The 19929-nt window shown below is 46.7% G+C and overlaps 1 protein-coding gene across 1 annotated transcript in view; it reads left to right on the top strand.

Moving 5' to 3' along the window:
- The window catches only part of TOP1 (topoisomerase (DNA) I), a 67019-nt gene extending 51293 nt beyond the window's left edge, over positions 1–15726 (top strand). The window contains exons 9-20 of the mRNA XM_010181861.1: positions 2620–2741; positions 3460–3582; positions 5055–5242; positions 5881–6025; positions 7081–7224; positions 8384–8569; positions 10112–10180; positions 10827–10941; positions 11622–11749; positions 12969–13063; positions 13811–13960; positions 14322–15726. Of these exons, the coding sequence (XP_010180163.1) occupies positions 2620–2741; positions 3460–3582; positions 5055–5242; positions 5881–6025; positions 7081–7224; positions 8384–8569; positions 10112–10180; positions 10827–10941; positions 11622–11749; positions 12969–13063; positions 13811–13960; positions 14322–14424 (1568 nt within the window). The 3' untranslated portion in view covers positions 14425–15726. The remainder of the gene's footprint in view (positions 1–2619; positions 2742–3459; positions 3583–5054; positions 5243–5880; positions 6026–7080; positions 7225–8383; positions 8570–10111; positions 10181–10826; positions 10942–11621; positions 11750–12968; positions 13064–13810; positions 13961–14321) is intronic.
- The last annotated feature ends 4203 nt before the right edge of the window (positions 15727–19929 follow it).

Raw genomic sequence — 19929 nt, 5'->3', positions numbered from 1 at the left:
TTCCTGCTGGAGACCGGACTTGATGACCTGTGTGTTTCCTTTTAGTCCTGTGATCGTGTTAAATGAAGGGTCAAATTGATCCAGGATTGAATTAAGTGGGAGGCATCTGAATGGGTGAAAATGTTATTTTTGGTGAAGGGGACATCTGCACATGGAACTCTTCCAGGAGCAACGTGCCATTTTTGTGTGTTTTTAAATACTGAGAAATAGGTGGCATTCATTTTCAGCAGTGAAATGCAGTGAAGTAAATATATTGTATCCTGTTTAAGGCTGTCTCCAAGCAAGTAGCACAGTGATTGGGGATGTCTACAGACTTCTTTCTTAGGGATAAATAAGGACTTGATACAGAGTTGGGATTTTTCCCCTCTGTTGAGGGATGCATATTATCTCTCCTGCTGTCTAGAAAAGAGGAGGGGCAAGTAGCACTGCAGCAGTAAGCTCCTTTTCTATCTAGCTATCTATTTCGTGAAACCTCTAGGAGGTGCAGGGGTTTTTGCAACCTCTTTTCGTGACAGAAACTCATCAGTAGGCTCAACAGTTACGGGGTGGGCGGGGGGGTCTGGCAAATAAAGCAATCACATAAGTCTTCCTTGTGAAACTAGGCAAAAAATCAGACGTCTGATTTACAGAGCAGCTGCTGAGAGCCGCGGTCTGTGCTCACAAAGCATTGTCTAATTTCAAGATTATCTTGGGATGATTTGTAGAGTCTAATGATCACGCTGTGGCTGGCCAGCCAGCTGCCGGGCTGCAGGCGCTCACCGGAGGAATCCACCCCTTGCCTGGTGATTGCGCTGTGGTGAGACTGCCTGTTTGTACCTCACATCATGACTGCTGCAGCTATTGTTAGCCCTACACCACCAGACCGGGGGAAGGAGGTTGAAATGCCAAAGCCATCTTTTAGGGCTTGACTGTACATTTGAGTGACTGTGGGTTAACAAGCTACTGCTTATACCCCAGCGTGGCTTGAACTTGCATGTTTTTCTGTAGATGGTGGCGGTTACTTTTCAGTTGTGGCCATGCAGTCTCTTCTGCTCGCTTGCTCTCTGGTTTTCAGTTTTTAAGTCAGGTAACGAATATTCATGCCTCTGGAACAAATCTCTTTTATTCATTTGATGTCCACCAAGAGCCTTTTCAAACCTTTGTAAAAAGGAAGAAATAGAGTCCAAAGAAATCTATTCTCAAGTGTTTAGATAAAGGTGGCTGAGCCTTCAGCTATTTGGGAAAAATATCAATCATTTAACCCTGTAACATGTTACTAACTCGGTAGCCTCTTTCAAGCTAGACTTGCAGCCTTGAAAAACCATTTCCCTTGCTGTCTCTCCCTTCCCCCATTTCCTGTTATAAGCAAACAAATGCTGTATTTTAGGTTGCAGCTTAAAAATTGGCAGAGTTACTGTTAGTTTAATTTAATTGTGGAGATCATTGGGAGGACCTTTTACTAAGTCCTGTTTTAAGAGGGTTTCTAGATCTTAAGGCTTTATGGCTGAAATTATGCTTTAATTTTGGAGATGATGCGACTTTTTAAAGCATGAAGTAAATCAAAAGTGTGGTTTGTTTAGTTTTATTTTTTCCCAAGAGTGCAGAATCAACAGTAGTGTTTCTTGTATTCACTTTTGTGCAGTTAAGTGGTCATTAAAAAATCCACAGGTGTTGACTGCCTGCCAGCCCATTGGGACTTTAAATATTTCTTGCAGCTAACTGGAGATGTGAGCTGCATGCAAAATCCTTCACAGGGGTCACTGGCACCTCACGTGTCGTCAGGAATGCAATCTGCACCAAAAAGACGCTCGATAGGGATATTAGATGTCGAATCCACAGCTTCAGTGTTGCAGCAGCCCCTTTTCCCTTGTGTTTTCAAGTCTTCCCTTGCAGCAGTTTCACTTTGTACTGCAGTCCTGCAGTTAAGCTGAAATGTGACCTCGCCATTCACCGAAAGCTCAGTCTTTCTTAAAAATTACTGCCTTTCGAGCCTGATTTGGAGACACAGGAGTCCATTCCCACAGCAAAGGGAACAATTAGCAGAATCCTGACACATTTCCCTGCAATGAAGGGGAGTTAAATATTTGGCATCGCTTTCCAGCCTATTTGTGGTGTATCTATAGGAAGGGCTCTTCCTGGCTAGAAATAGCTAAAGGCGAGAAGGGGTGTTCCCAAGTGGAGTCCCTCTGTGGGTGGAAGAGGAATACAGAGAGTCTATTTCCCATATGTCTGAGTGCCGGAATATAAAATTTAATAAAATCTCTTGCCTCCTTCACTTCAAACAGCAGAATCTCCCCAGGAACGTACACACCACTGGGGTGTCTCAGCATAGGGTTTCCTGCAGGAGGCCTTTTCCCCTTCCTGCCCTGCGTCTCTCAAACCTGTCTCACATCAGATTGCTCTTGCTTTTTATAATGTTCAGATTCCGGAGGAAACTTTTTTCAAAATGTTTATGATGAAAGTCAAGCAATTGTGCTCCTCTGTTTCCTTTGTCCGTCCAATTTGCTGTACTATGTAACATTTTTAAGAAAAGCTTCTCCGTTGTAAAAATACAGTGTCCTTTAAGGTAGTTACTGGGGCCTCTTTCTGGCTTTAATTCCTGTTTACCATTTTCTTTAAAAAGAAAACCTTTTTTTGTAGGTAAAGTCATGAAGCTGAGCACCAAAGCAGAAGAAGTTGCCACATTCTTTGCAAAAATGCTTGATCATGAGTACACTACAAAGGAGATCTTCAGGAAAAACTTCTTCAAGGACTGGAGAAAGGTATGCCTGTAATCCTGGGCTGCAGTGGCTGCAGGCGTGGCCAGTGTCTCCTCAGCACTGGGCAGTGAAGTGAGGTCAATGTTCCATGCACAGGGAGGTTACCTTATGACAACTAAAAGCTGCCTTACCTTGTAGCTGTGAAGTTTCCAGGCTATCCTGTAGTTTCACCAGGAAGGACCCTGCCATAAATACCTTTCTAAACCAATAAAGTCATACTTCTCCCAGCCAGATTTGCCTGTTAACGCACCATGGGGTATAGCTGCTCTGACACATGGCTTGTTGAAGAGCCAGCTTTATATTAGAAGAAAACCCCTTCCAAAGACCTAAAATTCAGAACTTCGCCTCAGTCATCAGCCATAAGATCAAACCTTTAGATCAGTTGATGCTGTTTTCCTAGGCGGGTTACTGGATTTTTCTCCCTATCCCTCAGCTGTCCCAGCCACCGTTCAGTGTGAGAGCGCTTTGAGAGGTGGTACAGCATTGCCCAGTGCTTGCAGAGATCAGGCTGCTGGAAGACCAGCACTCCATACACTGCTGCTTGTCTGTTTTTTCTTTGTCCTTAGCTAGAGTGAGCATGTGCAAGAATCTGGGAGTTTTTGGGGGTTTATTGTGAGAATCTCTCTTGTTCCTGTTTAAACTGCCTAGGGTAGGGTAAGCTCTACTATGCATGAAAACTTACTATGTATGAAAACTTAAAGCACTGCTTTCTTTCTGCAAGGAAATGACCTCTGAAGAGAAGAGCACCATCACCAACCTCAGCAAGTGCGACTTCACCCACATGAGCCAGTATTTCAAAGCTCAGTCAGAAGCTAGGAAACAGATGTCCAAGGAGGAGAAACAGGTACCAGAGGGTATTCTAGGAGACTTCTTCATTCTTAGCTGGCTTGTAAACATCTTCATGTACTCATTCCTCTGCCTGCCTTGCCATTTATAAGTCACTTGTTTACTAGCTTTCAAGTTATTACTTTCATGTTAACTGCGGGAATCTTTACTGTGCAGCTCAGGTAGGACAAAGCACTGTGTTTACCAGCTGAATCTTCATCCTGACTTAGAATGACATTGATAGGGCTAAGGCTCCTGATCCTACTTAAGTTAATAAAGAGAATCAGAGGTGCTGTGTCCATGGGAACCTTGGTCCCTGGCCAGTAATGAGCAGCGGATACTCAGTTAAGGATAGATTTTCATATTAGAAGCTCCTTGGGTCTGGAGGGCAAAATTGGGGATGATGGAAGGGATGCAGTAATGGTGTTAGTGAATAAAACAAATGAACAAATCTTAAATATCAGGTAATGCAGTTTTCTGAATAAAAAAGAAACTTTATTTTCCAGTAGCGTGGTTACAGTGGCTTGCGGAGAGAGAATTAAATAGTTTTTAGATGACTGAGACTTAACTGCAATGGAAGTTGGAAACTTGCCCCAAGTTCTCAGTTGGTCTTTTGCAACGCTACAGCAATTGTCCTTTGAGTGAGGGGCCTGGTAGCTTGGAACTGCGGCCTTTGGGGTCAGAGGGGTCCCACCAAAATAGAGAGCCCATGTCTCACTGCTGTTACCATTTGATAAACATGTGGGTGAGCCCTCCTCAGTTCCCGTCTGTGGTAACTAGTACAATGGAGCAGAATTGACTTTTTCTGTTAGTCTCTTAGCTGGCGCACCAGTGCTATCTATGGGTCAAATGTTTTACTTTGAGCTGTAATGTTTTTATTTTTCCTACTGTATAATTAGAGTTTAAGCACAGAAGTATGCAGTGAAATCTCAGCACATTTTTACTTAGCAGATTGTGTTCTGCTTACAAGACCATTTGCTGACACAGGCTTGACATGCAGCAGACTGGAGACATTCCTCTGCCTCTTTCCAGTGCCGAGTTCAAACACAGAAGTCTGGTTTTTTATACATACACAAAAAGATGTAAAGTCCAGTGGGTGTCACATGCTGAATATAGACTATAAAGCAGCAGTAGTGTACTTGGGCTGCCCCTGTAGCTGTGATATATGGATAGAAGTAAATGCCTCTTTGTGGCAAAATTGTAGCTGTCTTCACCAGCCCTAATGTGTTTCCCTCAAATACAAGTTTTAAGAGAGTTTCTGCACATTCTTTCCCTTTTTCCAGTTTGTTTATGCTCCTTGCATCTTATGATTGCTTTTCTGGACAGTCTGCAGCTCTGTGTGTTGATACAGCACTTGGCATGATGAGGATCTGGTTTTGAGTTGGTTCTTCAGCATTAGTGTGGTGCAGATACAAGAATTTAAGTCCTGGCATTCAGAGATGTGTGTGATGCTGGGTGTACCGTATCATCTTTGCTTTTGGCTTTTTCCAGAAAATCAAAGAAGAGAATGAGCGGCTATTGAAGGAATATGGTTACTGTGTGATGGACAACCACAAGGAGAGGATTGCCAACTTCAAAATTGAACCCCCAGGTCTCTTCCGAGGTCGTGGGAACCATCCCAAAATGGGCATGTTGAAGAGACGCATCATGCCGGAAGACATCATCATTAACTGCAGCAAGTGAGTACTGTATGCTTCACATCTTGGCTTTGCTTTCTAGCTAGGATAGCTTCTTCTTTAAAACCCTGTATAGGTTGATACTCAAGCATGTAGAAATAAGCATGCTGCTTATCTGATGTGGCTAAGAAACTGAGTCATACAAGCAAAGACTGAGCAAGGCTGTTGCGGTTTTCGTGTAGAATTTTGTCTACATATTTTCTTCTTCATGCCTATGGCTTGCAAGTGCTTAAACAATCTTTCCTGCTAGTATTTCCCAAAATTAATTTTCTTCTAGGTGGGTTGCCCTACTTTGTTTTCCTTGAGGTTGAAGGCTAAAGTTTGGTGGGCTTCTCTTCAGTCTTGTCCTGATAAGTGTCCACACTACTGCAGTGTCCACAAATCAAAGCTGGTCCTAGCAATGTGTGTTCCTACCTATGGTGGGAATTATTCTTCATCAGATCATATTGATAGTAGTTACATTTCTGAGCTTTGAGTGTTCACTTTAATTCCCTTGATTTCCTGCTTGTGAAAATAGGTAGTTACATTGCCTCGGTGTCTTTCCCTGTGCTTTGTGTGACAGTACTCATTACTTATCCTATTTTGATGCTGTGGAAATCTCTTGAAATAGTTTTTATTTACTGTTTTGTAATTCTCTGCAGGGATTCCAAGATCCCTCCTCCTCCACCAGGACACAAATGGAAGGAGGTCCGGCATGATAACAAGGTTACCTGGCTGGTGTCATGGACTGAGAACATCCAAGGCTCTATCAAATACATCATGTTGAACCCTAGCTCAAGAATTAAGGTAAAGATATAGTTAGAGACTGGTCATGTCTCCAAGAAGCAAATGTAGCAGTTGGCTAGGAGAGAGGTAGGAAGTAAAGCTGTCTTGCTATTTCATCCTACACTGATTGAAAAACATATGAAAGTTTATGTGCCTCTGTTCCCCCTTGTAAAGAAATAATTCAAGTGCTGCACAGGAGAGCAGATGAAATCTGGAAAATGTCTGTTGTGAAGCATCACTGTATCATTCCTAAGAGGAATCCCTTACTCTGTGTATAACTAAAAGGAAGCAATTTATCCAAGAACAGGCTTGCTCTGGTGGATACTTTACCTGCTTTTGCCCTAGCTTCCCTTGCCTGATCATGTAGTGAAGTTCTAACCATGGGTTGCTAATTAGTCAGTTGTTAAATTAAAAATGTGGCGAGGCTACTGGCTGGGGAGGCTGATAAGGAACTCATGACTTAAGGAAAACAAACCCTGCTGTGGAGCAAATAACTCATCAATGATTAGGTTCCATAAAAGCAATGATAAACCTGTTAAAAGATAAGTAGCTTTCAGTTTCAGGGGTAGGATTTAAGTTCTTCTCATGAAGTCTTTTTTGAAGAGATTTTTTCCTGGATTGGAAAGAAGGGGTTTGTCCTACAAGTGTAGGAAAAAATCTCTGTTCCTTGTGAATTAATGCCCTCTTTTTGCCATGGCTTGAATATATAATGATGATGATGAACTGTTGATGTTGTCTTTGCATTTTATGGGTGTTTAATTATGCAGCTGAAAGAACGTAAGTGTCATCTGAATAAAGCAGAGGAAACTATTTATATGTTGAGAAGCACGGAAGACATAATGTCTTCTCTGTCTTTATAGTTGCTTCCGTGGAGGCATTTAATATCATGGAAATCTGAATTACCTACAGCTGCCTGGCAGCATAGTTTGAAGCTGAGCTGTTCAGCAGCAAAATCTCAGTGCTTTTGTACAGTGAGACCATTTGCCACACACAGGCTTGCAGAGCCTTGAGATGCAGATCGGAACGGGTCCTTTGCCTCTTTTCTGATGCTGACTCTGTTCCAACTTCCTCTGCAGGGTGAGAAGGACTGGCAGAAGTATGAGACAGCTCGGAGGTTGAAGAAGTGCGTAGATAAAATCCGAAATCAATATCGAGAAGACTGGAAATCCAAAGAGATGAAAGTACGGCAGAGGGCTGTGGCGCTGTACTTCATTGATAAAGTAAGGCTCCTTCCCCAGCACACTCCTCTTGCCTTTTCCTGCCCTGCTGGGAACGCTCGGGAATGCTGTGTGTCTGTTCCCAAGGCAGAATTGAGCCCAGTTACTAAGGTATCCTGAGACTTCCTGGTGGGCAGGCTCCCCTCTCCTTTTCCTTCCCATTACCTGGAATCCAGAGCAATAAGCTATTGTACTGAACAAGGCTATTTCAGGCAGCATTGTTTTAGTTCAGGCAAAATTCACAGCCTGCTTCCAGAGTCGCCCAGTTGGATTACTGGGAAATTTGTGTGGGCCTTTTGTCTCCAGCTGTTTCAGTTTTCCTGCTGGGAATTTCTGCTGGTTTGTCACCTCTTTAGTTTGAGGTCACAGTCGTGAGGTTTCATAATAATGCTAGTTTTTTCACCCTGGCATAAAGAAAACTGCAATAATATTGGTTGATTTAAAGCTACTTAAAACCAGTTCCTGGAGAGCTGCTGCCCTGCTAGTGTATGGTGTCTTGACCAACTAAATTTACAGGTTTTGTTCAAAATGGTTTGATGTAAAGCAGGAAACTTTGATTTGAATAATTGTGGTCTCATACGGACACTGAAGGCTTTTCTTCAAAAATGAGAAATTGGTTTAGCCAGTTCTGTTAAAATACACTTTTTATTCAGACAGATGTAGCCTTTAGCTTATTCATATAACCCAAAGTGTCCTATATGCTATATAAAGTGCATTTATTTAGCGTGCAGTGGAGAGGTAGGATCATAGAAGAGGAACAGCTGAATTTAATGATTTTGTATCAGGTTGAGTTCACAAGTCAGTTTGATTTTTTAAAAAAAAACACCAAACGTTTTGAAATTCATTTCCATTAGTCAGAACTGTTTTACAGTTTGAGTTATTTAATGAGAGAAATTTGGTAAAACATCTTACTTTAAACTTCTCATTAAAAGTTCAGGTATTCTGGTAGACTTGTGTTATTTAAAACAGATTTAAAGAGATCTTAAGATTGTTTTTATTAGGATTTTTAAAATGTCAATTCTATCCATTCAGATGTGTTTTCTCCCTCTTTCTTCTCCTATGGACACTGCTGATTCTAGGCCAGGATCTGAAAGTTTCCAGCATCTACACATTACTGGGATGGTTTGAAATGCTTACCTCTCTTGTCTTGATACAAATGTAGCTTGCCCTGAGAGCTGGTAATGAAAAAGAAGAAGGAGAGACAGCTGACACCGTGGGCTGCTGCTCGCTGAGAGTAGAACATATCAAGCTGCATCCTGAACTGGACGGCCAGGAATACGTGGTTGAGTTCGACTTCCTCGGAAAAGACTCCATCCGATACTACAACAAAGTCCCTGTTGAGAAGAGGGTAAGGCATCTCCACAAACACATACACAGGCAGGACTGCAGAAAAATGTGGTCAGCACAGCTTTGGTGGCAATAACAGGATGCTTTGTCACCTAGCCAGAAAATCAGTTCTTTCCATTTTATTGGCAGTGCCATGGAAGATAAGGCTGCTGGTGATGTGACATAACCCAGCAGATGAGATATTTAAATGTCTTATGGCTCTTCTGTGTGGCCTCAGTGTCAAGAGTTGGCATGACATAACTGTAACAGCAATGTTAGATGAGTTTTCTGGGTCTTGTTCTGGTCAGCAGAGTTGGTTTTGTCACTTGAAGGTAGAGTTGTAGGCCCATATGACAAGTAATAGCATAAATGGTTCTGAAATAGTGCTAGATGGCACTGTTGGAGTAGTAGCTGAACTTGGGACTTTTGTGGTACTGGCTCCTCTGTCACAGTGGTTTTGTTCATGTTGGAGCTGAGCCCCCATTGAGGTAGGTCTTGAGGGTGCTCCAGAGCATAGAGAGTAGGTGCACTGATACTTTTGGCCTATGAACCTGGGTATCTACCAACCAAGAGTTCTTTCCTAGGTAATGTTAATTCCTTTATTTCTTTGTCATCCACCAGTTTTGAATCTGATGTGATCTTAACCTCATTCCAGAATAAATCCCCATCCAGCAGTGTGAACTGGAGGGCACTATTGAAAAGACGGTTGTTTTTGTGGGTGTAACAGCTTTGCACCTGGCCCACAGCTCTGCAGTCAGCACAGTGTGTTAGATCTGTCATGCATAATGCTGTGGTAATTTTAACAACTATCAGCAGTAAATGTTGGCCTCTTGGGCAACAAAGTAACTGAAAAAAAACCTCCCAAACTATGGCTGCTGTAGCAATGACCATCTGCTGGAATGCTTATATCCTTGTTTAAAGAACAGAACTCTTTTTTCCTGTTTTACATTTATTGGTGTCTCTTCTTCACTGCTTATAATGGGGAATTGATTACTGTGGAACTAGATATCTTTGTGTATTGGGTGTCTGTAGAAGAATGTGTGTTGTTGAGAAGCTGGGAACTGGGGATTTGGAGCAAACAGAGCTGGGATTTGGGATCTCGGTATAATCACAGATGCTTTGATTATTCTCCTTACCCCAGTGAGATTTGTTTGGGATGGAACTGTATGGAACATTTAATGCAGCAATGAGAAGGGTTGGATTTTTGTAGGTTTACTCCATGGGAAATGGCTCAGGGGTCTCTTTGGTTGGAGAGTAAAGGAAAGGTGGTAGCTTTGGGGTCACTCTCTCTGTTAGACAGCTAAGCCATAGTGAAATCAAGTCTTATGCAGTCTTGGTCTAAAGGATGAGGATAAAGGGCATTGAATGTTAGGGGAGGAACCTTCAACACAAGCGTTGTATTGAGAACTGGGTCTTTGCCTGCCAGGAAGTAACATCCAGTATCGTCACTGTTGCCTGAAAACAGTTTAAGTGGCTCCCTGACAGTATTGCTTTCTTATGTATTGCTGCTTTCTAGCGCTGTCTGGTCTGTGTGCTTGAAGTTACCGCTCTCCTTTTCCTGCAGGTGTTTAAGAATCTTCAGCTGTTCATGGAGAACAAGCAGCCTGAGGATGACCTCTTTGACCGCCTCAATGTAAGCACGTAGTTAATGGTGAGGGACGGTGGTAGCGCACCATGAGCAGGCTCACTCTGCCCCAGGCAGTAACAGATGCTCTGTTTCAGAAATGGTTTCAGTGGCAATTTTATTCCAGAGCTGGCCTGAGCAGCCTAAAACCAGGGAGCATCTGTCTGAATTTGGTGTCTGTTTTGTCCATTGTGCCTGCAGGTTCCTGAAGCATTGGACTTTGGTTCTGGTGAGCCTGCCTGGCTCTGACTTGGGGAGGTTTTTTCAGAGTTCAGAGATGATGTTTGTATGAGGTGACAGATTTTCAGATGCCATCCCCATCTGCACATTTGGTTCTATGGAAGCACTGTGGTGGTTCAGGCACCTTCCTTGGGGTGGGACAGGCACAGTTCTACCTGTTGGAAATCAAAACCTCCACACTGAAGAAACCTTTTTTTAGCCACTTACGGTATTTGATACCAATCTAATGCTTGATGGTTCTTTGTTCACTTTTTCTGTGGTTTTGGTAATGTTGCGGCTGTTTTGTTGTGGTCAGGTCTGAGTACACTAGGCTTCAGCCATGAGCTGCATGTGTTTGTCAGCAGTGCATCCAGAGATTTGACGAATGCTGTGGTCAGTTCTAGTGCTAACTGTCATCTCCTTTCTGCTTCCTTAGACCAGTATCTTAAATAAACATCTTCAAGACCTTATGGAGGGACTGACAGCCAAGGTATTCCGTACTTACAATGCCTCCATCACGCTACAGCAGCAGCTCAAGGAGCTCACTAATCGTAAGTCCTGTCCTTGAAACTGAAATATCATCCTGCAATACAGACCTGGCTTCCTTGGCTTAGCCATAGCCCTTGTATCCATACACCGCTTCCTCATTACAGTTCTCCCAGTGTAAATGTCAAGACAGGTGAGGTCTGACCAAAAATCTGCTCCCAGACAATCTTTTGGGGTAGCTGAGCAGCCCAGCACTGGGGTAGGGCAGAGCTGACTTGTGAGCACATTAAGATGTGCCTGCTAGTTTGTGCCTGTCCTTTACCAAATCTCTGATTTGCTTTCTGTTGTGAAATGCTATAGGTGGCAGGCAAGGCAGATGCATCTGTAACAGCCCCATGTTTCTTGGCTGCTCATTTGCAACCTCTCTGTCGAGCACTGGTAGCTTACATCTTAACAACTTCACAAAGTAAGCACGTTGGATCTGTGAAGCCTGACAGTGTCTTGAGCAGTATGGTCCTGCTGTCCTCTGCTCTGAGCATGGAAGAAAGCAACCCAGAAAGAGTTCGGGGCCAGTATGGAAGTGGTCAGGCTCTTAGGACTGTAGTCAGTGCAGTGTTGAGTCTGGCCCCTCAGAGAGAGGAAGGTCAGTTCTGCCGTGACTGCGAGCTTGCAGTTGGTGGGACACTGGCTGGGGCTGCACAGCCCTGGAGAACCTGCTTATTCACCACTTTCTTGTACTTTGCAGCGGATGACAACATCCCAGCGAAGATCCTTTCCTATAACCGTGCCAACAGAGCGGTTGCCATTTTGTGTAACCACCAGAGGGCTCCGCCGAAGACCTTTGAGAAGTCCATGATGAACCTGCAGAGCAAGGTACCCCCACCCTCACCCAGCTCTCGGGCTGGGACACAAGGCTCCAAGTGCTGCATCTCAGGAGTCACGTTTCCTTTTACTTGTGGTGAAACAGAAGCAGAGCCTGCTTGTCCCTCTCAGGAGTTGGTTAGTGCTGCCTGAGAGATGGGCCTGCTTAGAGAGGAGTAGTGAGCTGAAAGGGACACCTTTCAGTCCGAGTTGTCTTTTACTTGTAAAGACCAAGGTCAGACCCTTCTTATCTGCCCTTCGTCCCATAGCTATGCTCTGCTGCCATTGAAACTTCAGAGCAGCAGTCTGTAGCTCTGATTTGTGTCCCCTAAAGAACCGGCGTGGGCACCCATTCCTGTTGCATGACTCCCAGGCCACTGTCAGTGCAGGCTGTGTACGTGGTACATTATGCCCCTCTGACTTGACCTCTTCCTTTGCAGATTGTTTCTGGTGAAGGAGATGAGGTCCAGAGGGGTTAGGTCTGTTCCTGGTCTGGCTTTAGAATAACCTTCACAATGAGGACTTCTGGTTTGGCACTGCAGTGTCCCCTGCTTTTGTAACACCTAACATGGCTGCCTTCACCCTAGATCTTAGAGCTTGGGGGATGTTTAAGGGGAATGTTTGAACAGAGGCTGCAAAATGCTAAATCTCCCTGAATCCTAAACTTACTGAAGAAGAACTGCCTGAAGCCTTAACAGCTTTCAGCCTGTAGGGTTTGGGGCAAGAACTGGTTCCTGCAGAGGGAACAGGGATCATCCTTCCATCTTACAATCAGAGAATTGGTACTGGGAGGATACAGTGGGGGCAGACAAGCTGCCTGGAGGGGCTGTTGGCCAGTCCCAAACCAAGCCAATTCATAGAGTTGTAGAATGCTTGGGTTGGAACCTTTAATGGTCATCTAGTCCAAAGCAGGGACGTCTTTAACTAGACCATCTTTAACTAGAGCAATTCCTTTGCCTGCTTGGTTGTAGCTGTGTGAGAAAGCCCCCAGCACCACCTTGTCTTTGGAAATGAGCAGAGCCCTATTTTCTGAGGGGAATATTTCACCATAGTAGGCTTTGCAGCAAACTGAAAGGCCCGTGGCCTAATTGTTCTGCAGAAATGGGTCTGAGCACTGGTAGGTTCTGAACATTGTCACAAACTCGCTCCCTGGGTCGTGCTGCCCAGGGGTGACTGCCACAGTTGTTAGCAGCTTGTTCACAGTGCTGCTGTCTGGTTTTGCCTCTCCTAGATCGATGCCAAGAAGGAGCAGTTAGCTGATGCCAGGAGAGAACTGAAAAGCGCCAAAGCTGATGCCAAGGTCCGGAGGGATGAGAAGTCTAAAAAGTAAGGCTGCTGCTACCAGGCTGTGCAATGCTCCAGATGGGTCCTTCACCCTGTTTTCCGTTTCCCCAGCCTATGATCTGGGAAGACTTCCTTAGCCTTTCTTGTCCCCTCTTTATTCTGTGCATGTAGCAATAGTCTTAAAGTTGAGGACTGTAGGGTGGTCACTGGCATTAGTTTCCACTGTGTCTCCTAGCCCTCCGAGCTGAGCACCAGCCAGTGCTCAACCACGCTGCTGCCCAGGACCACTCAGAGCAATGGATCCAGTGCACAGCATTGCCATCCTAATGGGGAGCCAGGAGTTAGCACATGCACTTTTCTGTGTTCTGCTCTGATCTGTTGCAAGTCCATGGTGCAGACGATGTGCTCAGACTCTGTGTGGGCTCTGCAGAACAGCCATAGGGGTGCTGAGTTAAGGGATCTCTGAAAGCAGAATCACAGCTTGACAATTACAGAGGAATAGATGGGCTGGTTTTCAAATGGGTGTAGCATCTGTACAGTTCAGGCTGTTGCTTCCAACCCTTTAAAACAAAACCGCTGCCTAAGATTACTGCTCTGCCTCTTTGAAAATGTCAGTTCTTAATTGCATGTGCTGAGTATTTTTTATCCCCATCTGTGCTGACTCGGCTGCTCTTTGTGGCTGGTGGCATTGCTTACCTTGAGCAGCATCCCTTTGGGTTCCAGCAGTGCTGCCATCTCAAGACTAGCAGAGCATTAGGGATTAAATGCTTTGATTCTTTCCCACCCCAGGACAGTGGAGAGCAAGAAGAAAGCAGTCCAGAGGATTGAGGAGCAACTGATGAAGCTGGAGGTTCAGGCTACAGATAGGGAGGAGAACAAGCAGATCGCTTTGGGCACCTCCAAACTCAACTATCTGGATCCTAGGATCTCTGTTGCTTGGTAAGCATCTGCCTGGGCTGTGCAGGAAGGTCCCGACCCCTTCACTTCTGTCTTGTCACCAAGGGCTGTGGCTGAGAGCAGTGCCCTTGTGCTGCCAGAGACCTCTGTCTCTGTGGCCTTCCCTTATACCTTTGGTTTCAGGAAGTTATAAAAGAGTCTCTTGAGGTAAGCGTAGTGTGCCAGCCAAAGCCAGCGCTGCGCTGGGAGGTGATGGGTTGGAGAAGCTGCTGGGTCAAGCAGCGGGGCACTGGTCTAGCTCAGCTGGGGGGGGTGTGTCGAAAAGGAGCAGAGCACGGTTCTGCACGGCGAGGGGTTGAGTGCCACTGCTGCGTTGGCTCTAACAGCATCTCCTCTTCCGCAGGTGTAAGAAGTGGGGAATCCCTATAGAGAAGATTTATAACAAAACCCAACGAGAGAAATTCGCCTGGGCTATCGACATGGCAGAGGAAGACTATGAGTTTTAACCTGTTTTTAATGAGCTGAATTTTATGGGGGAAAAAAGGGGGAGTAGCCTGGTTTTTAGGGAGATTGATAAACTGTGAGCCTTACTTGTCCTTGGATGCTGGTGAAGGGGGAGGAAAGGGGCAAGTGAGTATCAGATAAAACAGCCAACATCTTGCAGAACGCATAACCTGGAAATATCCTAAAGGAGCTGAGCCAGTTGTCCTATGGACAACTTATTTAAAAATGTTTCAGAGATCCAAATTCTAGCTGTCTGGTTTGTGTGGTTTTTCTCTTGAGGCAGGGCAAGTGGATGGGGGATTTGTCAACCTTCCGCCAGGCAAATTCACCATCACACTGAGAGCGTGGGAATCTTTAGCTACTGTATACAAAATCCAATTATATTGGTGCGTTTTTACAGTTAGGGTTTTGCAATAACTTCTATATTTTAATAGAAAATGGACTCCTTAACCCCTGCCCTTCCCTTCCCTCTCCCGCCCCATTTCAGAATTTAACAAATAAACAAAATTTAAGAAACCCAACGCACCTGTTACAGCTGTCATTATAGTCATGGAAATACCCCAATTTTTTTTTTTTTAATTTGTCACTCGAAACAGTCGTGGCATTGGGACATGAACTACAGAAATCCACCCCATTTGTTCAGAGCAAAGCGTGATGGGAAATCGGCCTCCTGACTTGAGCGTTCCTTTTCAAATGTGAATTTTTATTTCTTTTAATTATTTTAAAATATTTAAACAGTTGTTTTTCTTCTTGATCTTAAAGATCGTGTAGATTTGGGGAGCGGGTGGGGGGAGGGGGCCGTGTGTTGGGGAGACGCGGGTGGGATTTGAGGACAATTGGCAACAAATGACATTCTCGTCCCCCTTTGTTCTGAACACGCTCTGTACACTTCAAGAATATCTACTTTTTAGGTTTGTCAGACTGTTTTACCTTTCCCCCCTTTTTTTCTAAACCCCACTCCCCTCTTTTACTTGAAAGATTTTATTGTGTAAAAAGAAGTTTCACAGGTCAATAAATTTCGAGGGAAATGAGCATCGGTCCAAAAAGGAAAATAATCGAGATTTTAGGGCTTTTATTTTTTCTTTTGTAATTGTGTAAAAAAATTTTAAAAAATTAAAAAGCAGAATTTTAATGTGAAACCTTTTTTTGCTATAATCGTTAGTTTTAGAGGCATTGTTAGCGTAGTGTGTGTGCGAAGACCATTTCCTGCAGCCTTTCCTCAACAAGTATCTTCTATTTTTATCATGAATTCCCTTTTAATCAACTGTAGGTTATTTAAAATAAATTCCTACAACTTAACTGAGTGTTGGTGTCTGCGTGTTCTTTCACCTCGGGCCCTGGGCCATGAGGTCCCTTAGGTTATGGGGCAGATTATGGTCCTGGCGCATTTCAGCAGCCCCCCATACAGCAGGCACTGCTCCGCAGCGAGGTGTCGGAGCCTTTCTGGTTTAAACGGGGCTGTGCAGAGGATGCTGAGCCCACGGCCAGGACCGGGTGGGTTGGGGTTGACCCTGCAGTTGTGTCTCCATCACGGGGTGTTGAGTGCTTGTGGGGTCATGAGGATGATCTGAGGCTTTTGGAATGGATGATGCTTTTCACAGCTGCTGATGTTACCCTCATGTTTTGAGTAACTGTCAATGCTGCTTGTTTGTGTTAAGTTGTGGTCGCTCTGTGATCTCTGGTAGGTCGGTGTGGTCACCTAGACCCTCAATGGGTGGAGGAGTTGATCCTGCAGCATCACGGAGTGGAGTGTTTGGTGAACAGGGCACAGAGAGCTGACCAGGCTGCATCAGCCTGCAATCCTGCTGCTTGCTCACAGGCTGACGTTAATGCTGGGGCTTGGGGTGGTCCATCAGCTCACCTGCTTCCCAGACCCCTCATCTGTGCTCCCCCATGGCAGTTTGCTTGTCTAAGTTGGTTTTTGCACCCCTAGAGGACACAGCCTTGAATAATGCACTTAAATACCAGCAGCCTGACCCTTCAGCTCTTTGGGTGCAGAACAGCCCAGGGCCTGGTGTCCCTGCAGAGCCTTCAGCAGACATGGGCTCCTCCACAACCACCTCCCAGGCACCCCGATACTGGGCAGACCTTGCTGAGCTCCCAAACCCCGTGAGGGTGGCAGCAGGAGCCAAAGGAGCGGCAGCCTCTCAGCAGCTGGCCCCAAGCAGGGCTTCCTGCTGCCCGCTGTGATATTTTCAGGCGCTTTGTTGCGGCTGCAAAAACTCGCAGTTTGGCAGGAGTCACCGTTTACTCTCTGGAGCCTTTCCAAGGTGCAGCGGAGAAAATGCCAGCGCAGAGGGAAAGGGGCTCATTGTGCTCCCGACCTGCCCGTGCCTGGAACAATGCAGCCCGTAAAAATATCCTTTCTATTTATACAGCCCGCCCTCCCCGCCTTCAGACCTGGCTGAATTAAATTCCCCTACCCTACGCTGCTGAGCACAGAAATTTACTTCTCCCCCTGCAGCTGTGCTGATGTCCTCGGCTGGGGTGTGCTGTGCCTCTCCCTGTCAGTGGAAGGGAAAAGTGTGTTGGTGCAAAACCAGCCCAGGTGCTCCCCCACCAGCTCTGTCCCAGACAGGCAGCTGAGGATTTAATCTGCAATTTTGCCTGTGGCAGAGCAAGGTCAGCACCATGTATTGCACACTTTAAATGGAGAATTCCCAGATCCCATTGATTCACTGTGCAAAGAAAGAGCTACAAAATGTGCCGTATCCCACTACCACAATGCTCGATCCTCACCTGTCCCAGTGCCGCCACCCCAGTGTGGCTTTCTTGCCCTGCAATAGGGCTTGCATTTGGCAGTGAGGGAAACTGAGGCAGCAGTGACATGACCAGTGGAGAAGGCAAAAATTAGGCTGAAACTGGATCTCTTGCATCATGAGCCCAGTTCTGTGGGCAGGCCTGGCAGCCAAGGGGAGGCTGCAAACCCTGCTGGATGCAGCCCCATCCCCCTTGAAGTCCTACAGGATTCAGGGGTTGGAAATTGAAACCAGGTGAAATCGGGATATTGAAGCGAGTGCTTCTTAGGAACATCAGGGAGCGGCACAGGGAAGCTGGAGCTGCAGCAAGTTTCCCACCAGGTGCGGGTTTGTCATCCAGAGGGAACTTGCAATGCCTGGAAGGGGCAGGAGGATGCATGAGGGGAGGCGGGCACAGCTTCGCCCCAGCTCCCTGGTGAGCACGCAGCAGGCACCACGCCAGCATTCGCAGCAGCTCTGCAGCCCCAAGTGGGTCTGCTTTCCATCCCCGGCAATAAAAACCTGCCTTGCACTGCTCTGTGTCTGCTCACACCACCCTGGGGCGGGAGTAGCTCAGCACCTCTGTCCCTGTGGGTTTTCTAGATCCTGCTCGCTGCGGGGCCCAGGGAAGCTCTTCCCCAATGGTGATTTTCTCAGCCCCTGGGCTCGTTTCTCATTCACCCACCCCAGGCAGCACAGAACAAACAGAAATGAATAAATAAGCTGAGGTGATGCATCTCTCCCAGGGATTGCAAGGTGCCAAATGCAGCTCACTCAGATGAGAATCAGGTGCCTCCTGTCAACAGGCAATCCCCAGGGCTGGAGAGGGATGCATCCATTCCCAGACCCTGGTGTTAGAGGGATGCTGGGCTGCAGGTACCGCCAGACTCACCCATGGGGTGACCTCAGGGTGTTTTTTTCCTGGATTTTGCTCTCTGGGCCTTGAGCAAGGCTGCCCTTAGGCAGAGGTGACCCAGCCAGTCAGCCTGCTGCCTGTTCCTGGGCAGAGGATGCAGAGTGTTCAGTACTCCATGCTTCGGGGCTGTGGGGGTCCTGTGGGTGCTGGAGCCATCACAGAGGTGAAGAACCCTTCTCCCAGAGGTGTTGTGAAGGAGAGAGCCCACCTCTCCACAACCATAGGATGAACATGATCCAGGGAATTTCTTCAAAAGTAACATTGTCTGAGCCCCTGCAGATCAAAGCCCAGGTAGGGTAGAGTGGGACAGGATAATGGGAATATGGTGGAAGTTTCCACTACCCTGAGGGGCTGGGGACAGCTGGGGACAGGAGCTGGGACCACTGAAGGAGGCTGGTAGGCAGCAGACAGACAAATGCGGTTTCACGTGAAGTTCCTCAACAGGCAGCGTTGCAGGCATGGAGAGTTAATACAAGGCTAAAAAGTGGTTAGTCAGACTCGGAGAAGAATAAACACCCATCGCAGACACCACATCGGAAACCACCGCCTCCATGCACTGGCTCCAGCTGCCCAGGACTCTGGAGCAGAGGAGATGCTGGGATGGGTGCTCTCCACCCGCAGAACAGGTGGTGTTTGGGAGTGAGGGAGTTACCTTTTCTGCTTCTTTGATGGCCACGCTCCTTTCTCAGGTTTTGCCCTTAAAAACAAGGGTGTGCCCATAATTCTCAGCTATTTTAAGGCCACTGGGAGCCGTCCTCTTCCTGCCGGTCCCGAGTGAGGCCGTAACAGGAGCAAGGAGCGACTTCCCCAGAGGGAGCGGGGCACAGGGTCCTGTGCCATCACCACCATGAGGCTCCCACCGGTTGCTCCTGGCTGCTTTGCCTTCACTGAGCACGTCCCTGGGTCCTGTCACCCCTTATGGTGCTGACATGTGCTGGCCATTTTTACAGGGGCAGGTTTAGGTTCTTATCCCAGTGTGTTTGTCCTTGCCTGTCTTTTTAATGCTCAGGCATTGGGTAGGACCCTAACCAACCATGAACCTTGTAGGGCTGTGTACGTGTGTGCACATGCACATATGTGCCCTGGCGTGTCCCTCACTTAGCAAATCATGTCCCCTCCAGACCCACCCATGAGCTGCATGGTGAGATAACGGCTGCTGGGCCATGTGCTACCTGGCCATGGGCCTCCAAACACACGTGTGTTTGTATGTGTGCATCTGTGTTGTATCCATACACACATACACATCTATCTATGCATTTATATACATGCCCTTGTGGGAAATCCCTGCCTACACTGCTTTCCTGCAGCCTGGCTGTAATTGCCCTTGCTCCTGGCACCCCGGTGTTTGCAGCAGACCCAAGACACAGTCCTCAGCCCAGGGCAGCCCCAAGCACCCAACCCACCCTGGGATGCCTTGATGGGGAGCAGGGCATGGAGTGGAGAGGAGGAAGGCCAGCGTCACAAAAAGGGAAATTGCAGGGTTTAAACGCATGAATGAAGCAAACCACCCTGAATCGCTTCTCAATTCAACCACTTATCCCCTTGCTAACATCGCTTTTGTGCTGTTTCACTCTGGGGCTGGAGAGCCTCCCGCGCCCCCCAGCGACCTGCACATCCGCTGGGGACAGGGTGCCACCACCACCCTGTGAACCCCATCCCGCTTCCCCAGCTGTGGCTTACGGGGTTTTTTTCCCCCAGCCACAGGCCAGGCTCCGTCGGGGAGCTGTTGAGGGGACCCCAGGAAAAGCCACCCTGCTTGGTCTGTCCCAGCGCAGAAGGGCCGGGGGATGCAGCCCCCCTGGGACCCCACAGCACAGGACACAGTGGGGCCCTCGCATCCCACAGCACAGCTT

The sequence above is a fragment of the Mesitornis unicolor genome, unplaced genomic scaffold (genome assembly GCF_000695765.1).
Source record: "Mesitornis unicolor isolate BGI_N332 unplaced genomic scaffold, ASM69576v1 scaffold16903, whole genome shotgun sequence".
Classification (NCBI taxonomy): domain Eukaryota; kingdom Metazoa; phylum Chordata; class Aves; order Mesitornithiformes; family Mesitornithidae; genus Mesitornis; species Mesitornis unicolor.
Note: the sequence above shows the minus strand (reverse complement) of the source record. Positions and strands in the feature narration are given on the sequence as shown.